General features: G+C 32.7%; 1 protein-coding gene across 2 annotated transcripts in view; it reads left to right on the top strand.

Moving 5' to 3' along the window:
- Nucleotides 1-6,628: 6,628 nt before the first annotated feature.
- The window catches only part of LOC134706701 (bcl-2-like protein 1), a 28,125-nt gene continuing 17,850 nt past the window's right edge, over nucleotides 6,629-16,903 (top strand). The window contains exons 1-2 of one of the 2 annotated variants that reach the window (XM_063565877.1): nucleotides 6,629-6,647; nucleotides 15,748-15,810. In XM_063565877.1, coding sequence (XP_063421947.1) covers nucleotides 15,787-15,810 — 24 coding nt within the window. In that variant the 5' untranslated portion in view covers nucleotides 6,629-6,647; nucleotides 15,748-15,786. Of the gene's footprint in view, nucleotides 6,648-10,822; nucleotides 10,911-15,747; nucleotides 15,811-16,903 lie in introns of those variants that run through there. The other variant, XM_063565876.1, reaches the window with a different exon arrangement.

A 16,903-nucleotide genomic window follows, 5' to 3' on the forward strand; every position in this document is an offset into this window, starting at 1 on the left:
GATAACATCAGGAAAAAATTGTGAATGAGATAAAAATAAGTGACAACCATTGCTACAATTGCTTCCTAAATAATACAACATAAACTGGTCATATGTTAATACTCTTACTTTCTATCTTCTAATATTTACTGCATATTTTGACACATAAGTATACACCTTTCTACCTTTACATACAAAAATGTTATAATGGCATAAAAGTACATATGTTAATCTTTGTACTCTGTAGGCATCTAAGGAACAAAATCAAATCTCAAGTTTTACTTATCACTTTGCTCACAGTGAAAATATAAACAGAAAACAATAGCCTAATGACAAAACAATCATTATATTCATTATTTTTCATGGCACAACCATGTTTATTTATGAAAGGGTAGACACTTTAAAACAACTAAATTTTATTAAAACAGTTTGCAGCTACAAGTTTAATATTTGTATAAATATTGACAGCTTGATAACAATATTGATTAAATGTTGATTTGCTTTATACTTACATCCCATGTCAAATGTTTCATATGGTGAATAAAAGAAGGGATATATCCCTATGAAAAGCATCTCACCAACACAATAAGATTTGAAAGACATCAATATCTGAACTTGGTCTTCAAAAGTAAACAAATATCAAAATATCTATACCAAATGTCAAGCTCTGAATCACCTCTAGAGAAGTTGTGAAGAGAATTATTTGGGATAAAGAAAGATCTGCCATAATATTTAATATACAAAACCTTAGATAGGAAACTTCAAGGCTAACTATACGATGACTATATGCAATTTGAAGAATAGCCAATAAGTAATGTAATATCAGTTAATTATTCAGATAGGTAGACTGAATAGAAAAATAAAACTGACATCCTAACAATAGGTATTAATTCTGGGAAATATAATCTTGCATCATTTTATGTAATAAAAATAAGTTAATTATTTTAATCATTACAAATTAAAAATTTATATAAATATTTATCCTGTATATATAACCTTGATATACCTATACAGCATGTTTTATATTACCTGTAGGCAGGTAACAGATGGACGGATGTTGTGTGATTCATCTGACACACATATTTATTTTCAGCTGATTTATAAACTATCATATAATACATAGATATCATATGATGGAACGATGCTCAGAGGAAAAGCTTGCAAACGAAAATGATGTATAAATTTCACCCTTTGATAGATTATAAATAGGCTGATATATAATATATGTAAGTCTAGAGAGAGAGAGTTGGGAGGCTTCTGAAATGTATATTGATGCAGTGTACATATATACTACCAACTCAGCAAAACTGCATACATACTACCTTTCTATTTTATACAAACAAATTTTGGATGGTAATTTTGTTCTAAAGGGAATAAATTCAAAGAAAAAATATTTGAAATAAGAGGGAAATGTGTCCATGGGACACAGATGCCCTTGCTTGTAAATATGCAATAGATAATGTACTAATTCAAAACTATTGATGTTGTGTTTCCTTTTACTTTAAAATAAATGTTATTTGTTTCTGTATGTTGTCTTTAAAGTTTGCATTAGGTTTTCAGTGCACAAAACAGCAAATTCACAATTTCGTCTTTTATAAAGGGGCATAACTCCAGAGCGGCGAAAGTGATTCCACCTAGTCCTATAACATATGACTTCGCATTCTTATTCAATTTCTAGCGTTTTTTATACTGGTATTTACATTTTTTATTTTTTTGAATGCTCGGGTGGTTTAGTAGATAGTAGAAAAAATATCAGAACAGTAAACAGAAATAGTAAATAATGCCCCCGAGGTCATATGTTATAGGACTATGATGCCACCCAAACTCAACTTGGTCTGTGTTTGGTGTTAACAGAGACAATTGGCTGTAACAAAATAAAGTTATAAAGAAAACGTGAAAGTGATGCTACCCAAATTGAAAATAAAACAGTGTATAGGATCCATAACATATAGTTGAGGCAAACTTTAGAGAACGGAATCTAATGTCGGCCTGTACAGATGGACAAGTGTAAACCCTAATGTCATCGTGGCATAGTGGTGGGTGAATCATTGAACAATCTTATAAGCAGTATAATCAATCAAATTTTCAAACGCCAGTCGCATTTTTTTTTTAGAGACAACATATTAACAATTTTACAATATAGCAGTAGTGACTGGGTGGCAATACATTGAATTGATGTATGAAGAAGGAGGGTTTGTTAAAAACAATTAGAAAATGTGTTTTGCAACAGACCAATTACATACCTGCCAACTTTTCAAAATGCCCATGGGGGTTTTACGTGCAAGATGGCTTTCAAAATCCTACAAAAAAACTTCAAAGGGGCCTTCAAAGTTTATTTGCTTCTTCATACTTATACAATCCCAACCCATTGTAAAAAAAAAATTGTTTTATTTTAAATTGTGGACACAATTGCTCTTTTAAAATTTCCAATTGGGAGCCTCCATGGGGGAAACCTCCGCAAATAGTGACAGTTGACAGGTAATTAAAAGAAAATAACAAAAATCCCGAACTCCTTTTCCTGAAATGTTGCTTCATTTCTTGAAAGTGCAGAGAGATGATTGGCTCTTATTCTACATGATTGAAGTTTACAATTGACGCGTTGTTCGCAATTCTGTAATATTAGCTTCAAATATAGCTTTTACACATTTGTATAGACATGATGACCTTGTCTTGCAAGCTTATCATTGTTGTTTTAAATGAATACGACAATCCTGTTTCATTCATAAACTGCATACCAGAACGCACTAGTTTCAACTTTGAAAATAGCTTTGTTGTTAATCTTTATATATATTGATTAAGTCTGTTTAAGACGCATTTAGACTAAATCAATATTCTATATATTTGATAAATAGAATGTGCTTAGAATAGTTTCTTTAATCGAATAAACAAATCTGTATTCCCTAAATAGATTTAATTACTAAATTACTTAAAAAACAGTAATTTTATGGGATAAGACTTCATATTATTACAGATTTTAACAAATATTTGACACTGAACGATATTAAAAAGTGATCATCAAACAATCATTAAACATGACACGCGACATGACAAACCACTAACAAGTTGCAAAACTCGACCGACAAAGACACAAAAACGAAAAATGTGGGGCATAAAACTTGACTAGACTGAAACATATTTTTTTCTGATTACCTTAATCATGTACCGGTAACCGGTATAATATAACTATGCAGAAATAGTTTTGAGAGAAATTTTGCGAAAATGAAATGGACTTTTTGGGGAAACAGCCTGATTAATGACAAAACAATATGCTCGAAACCAACGCCCGAGCCACTGGGTCACATGCTGCTGACTTGAGCCAGGCACACAAAAGAATTGGCAGGGTTCAACCTTCTCCTGACCTGGAACATACGTGTAACAAACAAAAAACAGTCGAAAATGACACATCTGATTGGCATGAAACACATAATAACAATAAACATAAAGTCAAATACACAAAGTACCGAAATATCGTTTCTTTTGTCGTAAAGTTTTATTTTATTTTTTCCTTTTTGAAACTGAAATATCCAAGTTTGACCCTCGGAAAAGACAATTTGCTGTTCATATTATATTTATTTGAAATAGTTACTTTAAGTAAATTTTCGCAGATAAGACATATGTTGGCTAGGAGAAAAGTATTCGCTTTAATCATCCTATCGCAGTTCCAGGAAGTTTATCTCGGAAATTAAACCTTTTCACCACAAAAATGAGAAGTTCTGCAAACTGATTTTTCAGATGACCATTTTTCTAAATAAGGAAACGTTTGTTAGCAAATGGATACGTGGAGACGTGAGTAAAGCGCCGAAAAGTTTCAATTACATTTAAAATTAATGAATTCCATTATTTCCGTATGCTTTATTACAAAAGTCAATAACTGCTTCTTTATAAGTAGGGCAACTCATAGATCGAAAATAAACTAACAACGCCATGGCTGAAAAGAAAAAGACAAACAGACAAATAATAATAATACACAAGACATAACAAAGAACACTAAAGACTAAGCAACACGCTCCCCTACAAAAGCTGGGGTGATGACAACTGCTCCAGAAGGGTAAGCAGATCGTGTGTTATTACAAACCCGGTAAATGATCGTGAAAAGGGGAACGGGATTTTAGTTACGACATAAGGAAAATACCCGATATCAGCCGTGAAACATCTTTAAATTTGGTAAGAGAACTAGTTAAAAGGCGTAAAAAGATTAGTAGAAACGAGAAACACTTATGAATCACATCAAAAAACGACAACAGCTTAATATCAGATTCCTAACTTAGGACAAATGCAGCGGGTTTAAACGTTTTTATAGGTCCAAACCTTCACCCTGATCTGATACAAACCTGTATTTAAGGGCCAGTTGAAGGACGCCTCCAGGTGCGGGAATTTCTCACTGCATTGAAGACCTGTTGGTGACCATCTGCTGTTGTCTGTTCTATGGTCGGGTTGTTGTCTCTTTGACACATTCCCCATTTCCATTCTCAATTTTATATGCATCCTCTATTATGAATAGCAGAAAGCTCGACATAGGGATAGTGATCCGGCGGCGGCGTCGTTAGCTAACTTCTTTAAAAGCTTTATATTTTAGAAGGTGGAAGACCTGGATGCTTCATACTTTGTATATGGATGCCTTATGTTACGAAGTTTCCGTCAGTCACATGTTCAATGTCCTTGGCCTCATTTTCATGGCTCAGTGGCTACTTGAAAAAAGTTAAGATTTTTTGTAATGTTAAATTATCTCTTATTATAAGTAATAGGATTACTATATTTGGAATGTGCGTACCTTGCGAGATCCTCTTACCCGTCAGACAGTTTTCACTTGACCTCGACCTCATTTCATGGATCAGTGAACAAGGTTAAGTTTTGTTGGTAAAGTCCATATATAAAATAATATAAGCAATATGTCTATTATATTCTGTGTATGAAAGGGCTGTAAGGTGCACATGTGCAACTGGCTGGCGTCATCTGACCTTGACCTCATTTTCATGGTTCAGTGGTTATAGTGAAATGTTTGTGTTTTGGTCTGTTTTTCTTACACTATGCAATAGGTCTACTATATTTGGTGTATGGAATGATTGTAAGGTGTACATGTAAAGCTGGCAGGTGTCATCTGACCTTGACCACATTTTCATGGTTCAGTGGTCAAAGTTAAGTTTTTGAGTTTTGGTCTATTTTTATAATACCATATGCAATAGGTCAACCATATTTGGAGTCTGGAAATATTTTATGATCTATATGTCAGTCGTGCAGGTTTTATTTGACCTTGGCCTCATTTTCATGGATCATTGCTCAGTGTTCTATTTTTGTGTTTTGATCTGTTTTTCTTCAACTATAAGGCAATAAGTCAACTATATTTGTTGTATGAAAGAATTGTTAGCTGTACATGCCTGCTTGGAATAGTTCATTTGACCTTCACCTCATTTTCATGGTCAATTGGTCAATGTTTACCGGTAGTTTCTTGGTTAATGTTTAGCTTTATGTGACAGTTGTAATAAAGCTTTATATTTAGGACTATAAACATAATATCAATGATTAGTAAAGAAGGCGAGACATTTCAGCATGTGCACTGTTGTTATACATATACAAGAAAACGGAGACGGAGACTGGGCTCTATAAATGATGGTGTTTGCATTGTCTGGTTCTGATTGTATATTTCTGAAATACACCAATAAACCAACCTACTAGTAATATAGACAACTTAACATTTCAAGCTACACAACTTTTTTGAAATTTTCGTTTTAAAAAGTCAAGATTGCAATTCTTATACAATCAATATGTTATACTTTTATGAATAAGAAAGCAGTTAGTGGGAAAGTCTCCATTGATAATTATAGTTCTATTTAAAGGTAATGCTTTACAGTAGAAAAGTTCGCTTAAAAGAAACACCATATGTTGATCGATCTATCCGTAAAACCTTATTATAAGGATAGGTTAATAAATGTGAAAAATATATATGTCTTTCTTATAAAAAAAAAATATGGGGGTTGGCTGTTTGGTACTTTCCAAAAAAGATTCGGACAATTGAAAAGGCTTGGGCGGCCAGTGATGCTGATTTTCTCCACGGCTGAGACTGATAGGGACTTATATGTACAGTAAGTAAATATTATATATAACTATACCAGAGGAACTGACATACGAGTGATGTCCTCGTCACGCGGTGTCCGGGAGAAGAGGAACTGACATACGAGTGATGTCCTCGTCACGCGGCGTCCGGGAGAAGAGGCACTGACAAACGAGTGATGTCCTCGTGCGTCCGGGACCAGAGGAACTGACATACAAGTGATGCCCTCGTGCGTCCGGGAAATGCATGTATGGCATGCGCTTTCCATACAGAAGGATCATTATATTAACACACACACATAAGATGCATTGACTTGTAACAATCTCATGATCCACTCTTGTGATGGTAGTGACTGTCACAAAATCCACTCATAGTCTGGTGACTTACTATGTTTTTATTAATAACTTGCACCGTGTTTCTATATATTACTTTTCTTTTAATTTTTAGGTACAGAGAAATCCTCATTTTTCGATCAATTCTATAAAACTCTTGGTGCTGTTTATGTGTGTATACATTTAGAACAGAAAGGGATACAAGAACATCGATTTGCCCAAAACGACGTTCGTCTAAACCACACTTCTTACCATTTTGTGCGTTGAAATTATACCGAATGTGAATGGTATGTATTATACTTTTGTTTACAGAGTTTATGTCAGTTGTTATATTTTGTCTATTTTTCTTTACAAAAAAATAATACTAGAAATGTATACTTTCAATAAATAAACTAATTCGGGTACTGGAAAAGCACCTCATCACAACCAGTTGCACCTCGTTATATGTCAATTGTCAACAAACAGTGCGGGTAGGTATATCCCATGCAATTTGAGGACCAGTTTGAGGATCACGATAGATTGGTTTGTTTTCAGTATCCAGTGGCAAATAGTACATCATATATCAGAACGAGAATATATTGAGATAGGTTAAACCAGCACGTTTATTCGGATTGATATTTTCCAAACGTGCTTTTTCACAATGTAAAAGTCCACAGGATGACATATCACATCTATCGTGACCAGTCTGATTAAAATCAAACATTTCAGCTCTCCCCTTTTCTGATATGTCACGTGGGACAGTCAGATTAAAATCAACCTTTCAGCGCTCCCGTTTTCTAATATATGAATAAACGATAGCAGGTTATGGGTTTGATTGTAATCAGACTGTTTTGGGGCCCTTTATAGCTTGTTGTTCGGTGTGAGCCAAGGCTCCGTGTTGAAGGCCGTACTTTTACCTATAATGGTTTTCTTTTTAAATTGTTACTTGGATGGAGAGTTGTCTCATTGGCACTCACACCACATCTTCCTATATATATGTACCCAGACAAATCATTCTTATTCAGAAGCCGACCAGTCTTTCCTCTAAATCCTAAATATCAAGTGTTATACTATATAAATTGATAAAGTAGTTGCTGGTAAAAGTTTAAATCAAATATAATGAAGACCAGCTTTATTTCTAATATATTGCCTGGCTTTTCATTACAATTATTTCTGGTGTATTACCTGGCTGTTCAGTACAATTGTTTCTGGTGTATTACCTGACTGTTCAGTACAACTATTTCTGGTGTATTACCTGACTGTTATTTATCTTGAGGACTTTCAACAGACATTCAAATAGTCAGTAAAACAGGCGAGACATTAGCGAGTGCACTCTTGGTTTTTTAACTTGTATTTTGCTGATGAATTGACTCGCTTTTTAAGTCAATATACACTTTTACACTGACAGCAGCAATTGCAGGAGAGAAAATGTGTTTCGTGAAACCCCTCACGAATTTGTATTTATTAGCGATGTCAACCCGGTTTTCTTAAAGCTGAAAGCCAATCTCCCACAGGCAAAGGGGAATTTCATCTCCTTACATTTCGGTCAAAAGTGTTAAATTTATTTTTTTGAAAATAAAATTTAGCTAGAAAACACTACTTTATGCGTGATAAGCATTACTGATAAAGTCAGTTTATTAAACAGGTGTACATTTACTTAGTATAATATGCACAGTAACACAGGTCATTAAGTCTAATTTAAGAGTTTACGAAATAACACCAAAAGACACATGACATAGGCAGAATCATTTAAAAAATTTATGAAAAAATATTTTCAGATAAAAAAGAAGACTATAGTAAAACATACGCAAATCGTGTTATGATAAATCAACACATATACAATTTGAAGTTCATAGTAAAAAAATAAAACTTTGATAAGTTACCAAGTTGAATGAAAGATATCATGCAAAACACAAATGATTTTTAAAACAACCCATCCCTACCCCTAAAAACCGGTAACATCCAATGAAAAAACAACGAGTTTTAAAAGATAACCTTCGACTTAGTGGTCCATCAAATTGTCTAATATTGAGATCTACGTTAACAGACTTAGAAGGATGGTCATCTAGATCGATCACAGAGTTGAAGGTTACTTATGGGGACTTTTCATGTATTTACTGACTGATTTTATTTATTTTGGGTCAACTGCATAGTTATCTGCTGTCTAGCCTATGTTAAATACGTCTGCTTTAATCTGACGTGTTTTAAGAAAGAAAAAAAATCTGCGCACGATATATTCACTCCCCACCTTTTTCAGATATGTGCGAGACTTTTCTATAATGCGATATTAAAATGTGTTTGACACCTTCACAATTGGAAAAAAGAAGCCTTTGACCAAGTTACTTTTATTATAAGATTTTCAATTTGGTATTGGGTGATACCATGAATAATTAAAAAAAACCAGGAACAACATCTAATTGAGTAAAACTATTATTGGTTGCTTTGATGTTGAAAGTCGCTTTTGCGTTTACTGTTAGTATACTTTTTAACGTACATATGACATTAAAAATAAACTTTTAAAAAATCGGTTTACTACACATAAACAAATAAACAAGACGGTGTCCGGTCAATACCTCAAGGTATAAACATCAATTACTGGTTTTATTGCCACAGATTTAGAAATATTACCTGCTTAGGCATTCTAATTTAAATTTTAGTATGTAATCTATCCAAATATCTTGTAAACTTTATCCTACCCAGGATGTAATATTACACAATTTCTAATAATAGATTTTAAAATGATAGCTTTAAAAACTAATAAACTTATAAAGGTAATAGCCTATAAAAAATTTAAATAAACACTAAATGCTTTTTGAATAGAAATGAACACTGACCTTTGAACATTACGATATCTAATGAAATTGTCATTCTGTACAATACTTTCACCGTTGCGCTCTCCAATAACATTAATGATACCAATCGCATGCACAAGATGCGCATCCCATACTATGGCTCAAATATTTGAAAGTTAACAACCTATTACAGACGTTGAAGATTCAGAGCTATACTGTGTACATCAGAGAGATATTCCTTATTTTATTTTTTTTCGAAAACAGTCAATTCTAAAAGAACAATATCCTTATGTTCACAAATATACCGAAGTACTGGCTACATGGCTTGTGTCTCTGTCCACCAGCACTCCAGCAGAGAAATCGATCAGTGGTAGCGATATCTTTATTAAACGGTGCCAATTTTTATTGCATCAGCTGCGCAATTTTATATTATTCGTTCCGCCTTTGAAGATACGTTTTAACAAAATATTTTCGGAAGTACTAATGTTTATTATAATATATGTAGACGTAGTGTCAATACTACTGTTAACTTCTTTATGTTTGCTTTCACTTGTGTGATATGCTATGTTAAATATTACCGTTAATCTATGATAACCATATTCTGGAGAACTGCTGAACTTATTTAACTATGCTCTAGAAAAATGTTGAAATAATTTATCTAAACCCTGCAGAAATGGTGATCTAAGCTAGCTTTCATCGAGAGAAGTTTTGATCAAATTTACTTGTTAGCAATCCTCAAGAAATCATTTCATAACTTTTAAACACCCCCTGGAGAACTGTTAACTCTGGGGAACTATTGGACTAACAGACCTCCACAGAATTAGAACATACTTGTACACTAACCTTTAGACAGCTGTTGGTCTACTGGTATTTTAACAACTCTTCGGAGATTTATTGATCTTAATAAAGACCGCTTAGGACAAATGTTTACCACATAGAGAATTATATTAAGTAAGCTAACCACCCTCTGGAGAACTGTTCGTATTATTTAACCATCCTCTAGACAACTGTTGGTATGGTGGTAAACCGCCCTCTGGAGAACTGTTGATATAATTTAGCAATCCCCTAGAGAAATGTTGGTGTAATTTAATCTCCCGCAGGAGAACTGTTGGTAAAGTTTCACCACATTTGGAGAACTGTTGGTATAGGTTAAATACCCGTTACAGAACTGTTAATTTGGCATAGTTTAACCAGCCGCCGAAGAATTTTTAAATCTAATTATGCTTTCCTTTGGAGAACAGTTGATCTGATTTGTTACCATTTGGGGAACTGTTGATCTGATCTTACTACTGTCTGAAGAACTGTACATAAATGCGAAAACCTCTGGAGAACGGTTACTAGCACATGCTGTTATCAATTAGAGGTTGCACATACATGATGTACATATGCATCTAATAATAAGTACAAAAAAATATCTAGAATTTCGTTAAATCGTATGGATTTATATTTTAATCATGTTTAACCCCAGTATGACTCTATGATATAATGGACGTTATTAATGAAGCAAATATTCCAAACTCTCGTTATATAAATGTTCAGATTCAGTATTATATTTGAGGCAAAAACTTTTCAAAAAGTCATATACGTTACAATCTATTGGGATTTCCTGTAAGGGAAGTCAAGGCCAGACTGCAAATGACTTATTTCGGTTTCTTTAAAAAGATGAATAATTTGCCACTTGAAACATAGCGTGAGACGTATAAATATAACAACACGGAAAATACAAACATTATATAACTGTCTGTTTACAAGTGTAAGAAAACATTTTACGACATAAAGGTATTGTAGACATTTAATTTCCATTGGCAGTTAAGCTTAACGTATTACATTGATGCTTACAATTTATCTTTTAGGGAGCTTTGATAGCTTGGACAGAAAGTTATTGTTGTTAAAGCTAAGCACTTCACATACATTTTTTTTTTAATTTTTAACAGCTGAAAATTCTGAGCAATCTGGCACAAAAACTTAGAATAATACCAGTTTATTACAGGATATATGCTCATTTTGTTTATTACAGGATATATGCTCATTTTACAGCTATCAAGTATCTAGTGATTCGTCTGATTTGCAACTCAAGTTATTTTGATTGTTCTGGATCCAACAGTTGAACTTTATTTTTAGTGTTTTGGGCCTTTATGTTGCGACATGCTCTTAATTCTTACTGAATCAAAGCTGTGTTGTCAATTGTTGTGCACTAAAGTAAAAGATTGAGTAAACATATGAATTAGCTTTACGACAAATATTTACAAAGTCATTATTATTATCTTTATAAATTCCCCTTAAAAGGTTAAATCATTTTGTTCTCCTAGTTGTCAATTACTAAAGTTGATATCTGTTACTAAATCCAGTGGATTTTTTACCGAGGTTTGATATCAGAAATTGAATGTTTTGAAATTCTTCTACCCATTATAAACAAGATCATGCTAATAGCTAGTTAATTAGAAGTATTATTAGTCAATACAACCTAATATTGTTTTTTTTCTGAAAATAAATTTATAAGATAGTCAGAAGTTGATACAATAAACATGTGATAAAAAGTATAAGTTCTTGTTATTAAAAACTAGATTAAAAAAAATACGAATACTTTAATTGAAAATATAAGTAAAGGTGAATTTTCATCGTTTTTTTTATTCATGAGGAAGAAACCTAGACGTAAATTCCATCATGCTTACGTCGTCACACTGCGCACAGATACGCGTTTCATATCTAGAACAATTACATTCAATTGTACGGGGAAAATGTTTTTTAATAGAAAAGCGGTCTATAATTGCTGCAATTTTATGAAACAATTATAAAATTTACAACCCACCATTCACTCGAAAGCTGGACTATGGTAAAATATTATCAAGGCATGAGGGTTTACAGCGTATTTACAATATATTGTTAAACCATGGAAGTATTATATTGACTTGACTTCCATTGTTAAACAAAGAAGAACAATTTGACAAAATCTACAATCTTAGATAAGTTTAAGACTTAGATTGCTATCAGTGTGTTTAGATCTAAAATAAAGTTAGGGATGGAATAACCCCGTGTATAGAACATCCAATAAGATTGCATCATTAAAATAAATTGATGAAATGTAAGAACTCAAAATCGTCAAACCAAATTAGGTCAAAGTAGAAAAAGACGAAACGAAAACACCTACAACATGTAATTGAACTATTTTGGTACTGTATATGTTTAAAAAATAAAATACAAAAAGTGACGAGAAATTGGCTCAAGTTCTTCCTTCTATATATAAACACAGTTTGACTTTCGTGAGGAAAGAAATTATAAAAACCGAACTAGATATTTCTGAGATCATGTTTAAAAAAAAAAATACAAAAAGTGACGAGAAATTGGCTCAAGTTCTTCCTTCTATATATAAACACAGTTTGACTTTCGTGAGGAAAGAAATTATAAAAACCGAACTAGATATTTCTGAGATCTACTATTTTAAGCAATACTATTTCAATTGATTTGAATTTCTTTTTAAAGAAGTGTTTCGTTGTATTATTCGTGTTCTTCTTTAAGGGGATAACAGTTCAACTTCTATAAGCGTGTCGAACCGGATTTCCCAACAAACTAGTAGGGTGGACTCCTAGTTAAACGGCATTTTTTAAGTGTTTTATTTGTCGTTGTAACAACGTTTACGGTAAATTTACATCCATGTCATTCTTAATCTCTAAAATTATCGTTTTCGAAGGTACACAATTGGTATCAGTCGTCAGTTGTAATCTCAGTACGATGGTTTACAACCTTGAACAGAAAACATTAGGTCTATCTAATTACAAACAAACAATAAAAATGTCGAAATGTTAAATATCCAATGTTATATCGAATTTAGGTTGTTGACTTTACTTTAGACGTTCACTGACCTTACATGGATGTAACTGTTGATCGCTATAAACTATCTTTAAATGAATAAATAAATTATCTTTATTTCAAGAGTTGACAAGGTGTCCAGCAAAAGCTATTTTTACACCTTCATCACTTTTGTTTTACTTAACAAAATGATCATACAAATTAGTATAAAAAACAGTATTTGCATATATGGAAGCAATAACCTGTGGAACATAATAATAATACCATCAGTAGTAAATGTGTAGTAATGTACGCTTAGATGTAATTCCTATAGGAAAGATCCTTATGATTTTGATTAATGTAGTCATATAAATCTGGTAAAACGATCAGACGGAACCGGTAAGATATAAACTCAAGTATATCTTCTTTTTAAGTTTTTACCAATGACACAGGACGCAATGTGCATGTTTTGCCAAACCATTTATGCATTGGTATTTTTGCATTTTATAATAATTAAAAAGAAAAAAGTAGAAGACGTCAATATAAAATTCTCCACAAAATACAAATTGCTACGTGAAATGTATAACAACGTACTGTTGGAATGAATGAGGCAGATCGAAATGCCCTCTATAATGTCGCTTGTAAACAAACTGGAAAATACTAACGATACAAGTAACGATGCTATTTAAGTGAATGACCACCCTATTTCAGTAAGTCTATCAATGGATTTTATTAACATTCACGTTAATCGTTTCTTTATTTTAATTTCAAAGACCAAAATCCACTAAACTAAATGGCTAAGGAGGTAATAACAAGTTAGGTGGTGAACGATTTATCTCCGCCTTACTGTACTTGTCAATGAGACAGATTGAAGTGTACACGTAATCATTCTTGTGATGTACTGACTGGTCACATCAGTCGGATGAGAAAGTTTCAATAAACATTGTACTATGTAGAATAAGAAAATGAATTATTTTTTTCTCTTAAAGATTTCAGACTTATTTCTGTTTTTTCGTTGCTACCGATAAATTTAATGACAAATTTCCATCTTTTTCGTAAGGCCGTTAGTTTTCTCAATGGAATCGGTTCATATTTTTCATGTCGGGGCCTTTTATAGCCCACTATACGATATGTCTTATTTTCCTCATTGTTGAACATTGGTTGGTAGTTAGTTATCTAATTGCCACATCTCCTTATTTTTTATATTTAAAGTTCTCTGAAGCAGGAGCAACAACAATAATCAACCCGTAGGCAACATAAGAAAACATGCCTTAAAAAGTAATGAGAACGACTTTCTCGAGCAGCCAGCATATATTGATAGGGGATTAATAAAGGAATATAAAGAGCAAAAAAATATATATGTCTCCGTATAAAAAAGAAGATGTGGTATGATTGCCAATGAGACAACTATCCACAAAAGACCAAAATGACACAACATTAACAACTATAGGTCACCGTACGGCCTTCAACAATGAGCAAAGCCCATACCGCATAGTCAGCTATAAAAGGCCCCGATAAGACAAAGTAAAACAATTCAAACGAGAAAACTAACTTGTTTTCGAGATATTAGATATTAGCCATTGAAATTTTGGCGGGAAAATGTTCTCTGTTGACTTTTCATATAGCTTTATCATTGGCAAGTTTAAGTCCTCAAAAACTTTGTAGAAATAATAAAAAAAATAAGACTTTAACAGACAGCTTATTATTATATACATGTAAAAGAATTATAAAAAGAAAAAAGGTGGTCACCGGGAAATTTTTAAGGCATTGAAATGGATAAAACAAGTGGATTTCGGAAATCTGACCGAAATTCCAAAACATGACAAGCGAGCTTCCAAAATAATAAGAAAATAAAACTTTAAGGAAGTTCGCTACGTAGTTTCAAAATAACAAACTTTTCATAATACTAGTTTATTTTGGCGGGAAAATATTCTCTCTTGACTTTTCGTAGCTTTATCATTGACATGTTTAAGTTCTCAAAAATTATTTAAAAATAACAACGATTTTATAAGACTTTACAGATGGCTTATAATGATACACATACAAGTTTTATAAATAGAAAAATGGGGGTCAAAGGGCAAAATATTTTAATGCAATCAAATAGATAAAACCAAAGGATTCCGAAAATCAGACAAAAATTCCAAAACATGGCAAGCAAACTTCCTTAACATAAAAGCAATCTGCATCCACGTCCAAAATTTTAACCTATCTGTTTCGTAACAGGACATCGATGCACGAAATATTAACCGTGCAACCATGGGAATAAAATCAGTTTACAAAACGACACAAAAAATTGCCTTCACAATCGATGTTTTCTTCGAATGCAGAAAAATCGGCAAAATCTCGATCCACTTCTATCCTTAAATCGCGAAACATGTTGCGACTTTCGGTGCTATAGTGCCGAAGATGGCGGTTTTAAATAATTTTCTTCCTGTTCCTTGCCGGATCACGTTATGGATCCAGACCACCCTTGGATTATGAAACCACAATCTATAATATATGTCCAGAATACTTTAAATTGTCTGAAACAGATAGATTACAATTAATTCTATTTTCATTTGATATTATGCAGCTTACTGTTCCGTTCATTAAAAAGTCATTTGTACTGAGGGGAGTGGACACAACGCCTGCATAACTATTATACTGTTTTACCAATTGATATATATATGATGTTTAATATGTTAATTTTCCATTGTGTATATTGTATTGTATTGTATTGTTTGTATATGACTTCAACCCCCATGGGTATAAATGTGCATTTCATAAATTAATAAATACAATACTTATTCTGTCTGAACAAATAAATTCGTTTTCAATCTTGACCTTGTAGATTGAATAATAAGAAGATATCGACATAAACGGGAAACAGATGTCTTGTTTAAAGATTTTACTGGTAAGTTAGTCTGAAATTATCTTTATCTTTTAGTTATTGGTTATTATGTGGTATACATCTACCACATAATAAGTATGACGCTATTGTTGTGTCGGAATCTTAGTATTTATAAAATATATTTGCATATATCTAAAACGCTTGATTGGTATACATGCATGACATGTATATTACTAGGTTTGATCAAGTTTGGCGGAACGGGCCATTGACCGTGGAAGAAAAGCGAGAAAGGTTTATACTCATTCCATTTAACTATATGTGCCAAAATGTCATAAAAACTCAAAACTATTCTGATTACCACAACAAAGTTTTGGCCTCGCTCCGCTCTGTGAAAGTTAATATTGCGCCCTATAACTTAAAATATGGATACATCCCTGACTGTATCAGGCACGAGGATGCCGAGATGCCAATTTTGTGCATCGCATTATAATATTTAAAGCAGGGGCGGGTCCAGCATTTTTAGAAAGGTGTTCCTAACCCAGGATGAAAAGGGGTTGTCCAACTACATGTCCCCAAGCAAATGCATTGATCGTCAAAAAAGAGGGTTCCAACCTCCAGACCCCCCTTTTGGATCCGTCACTGATTTAAAGGATCACTAGCTATGAGATATAAAAAAAAAATATGGAATCCGGTTTTTTTTTGTTCGATCATTAATGAAAGTGAAATAGTGAAATAATTTATCGCATTTGCAAAAAGCTTAGAAACATTGATGATGAATTGTTCACTTGCAAGTGCATAATTCGACCTCATTCAATCCGTTTGCATTTGAACTTCAATTTAACCTCTAAAGTGTTTGAATAGTTAACTTACATACCGTTTATAGTATACCTTTCTCGATAAAGAACCAATAAGGCAAACTATTATAAATTAACCCACTATGTTTTAGAGATTTATTTCAGTGTGTGTGAGATATATTGTAATTTTAACTACGCCAAGTGCAGTGTTTAAGGAAAGATGAAGCTTTCTGTTTATTACATTAGTAAAAACTGAGTATACGACGATCTATACCGTTATGTCTAAACGGAGTCAATATACCTGTAATGAAAATTTTATAAAAATATACATGGATAAATTCCAAGAAGTTTAAAGCTTTCAC

Source organism: Mytilus trossulus, chromosome 2 (assembly GCF_036588685.1).
Source record: "Mytilus trossulus isolate FHL-02 chromosome 2, PNRI_Mtr1.1.1.hap1, whole genome shotgun sequence".
NCBI lineage: Eukaryota > Metazoa > Mollusca > Bivalvia > Mytilida > Mytilidae > Mytilus > Mytilus trossulus.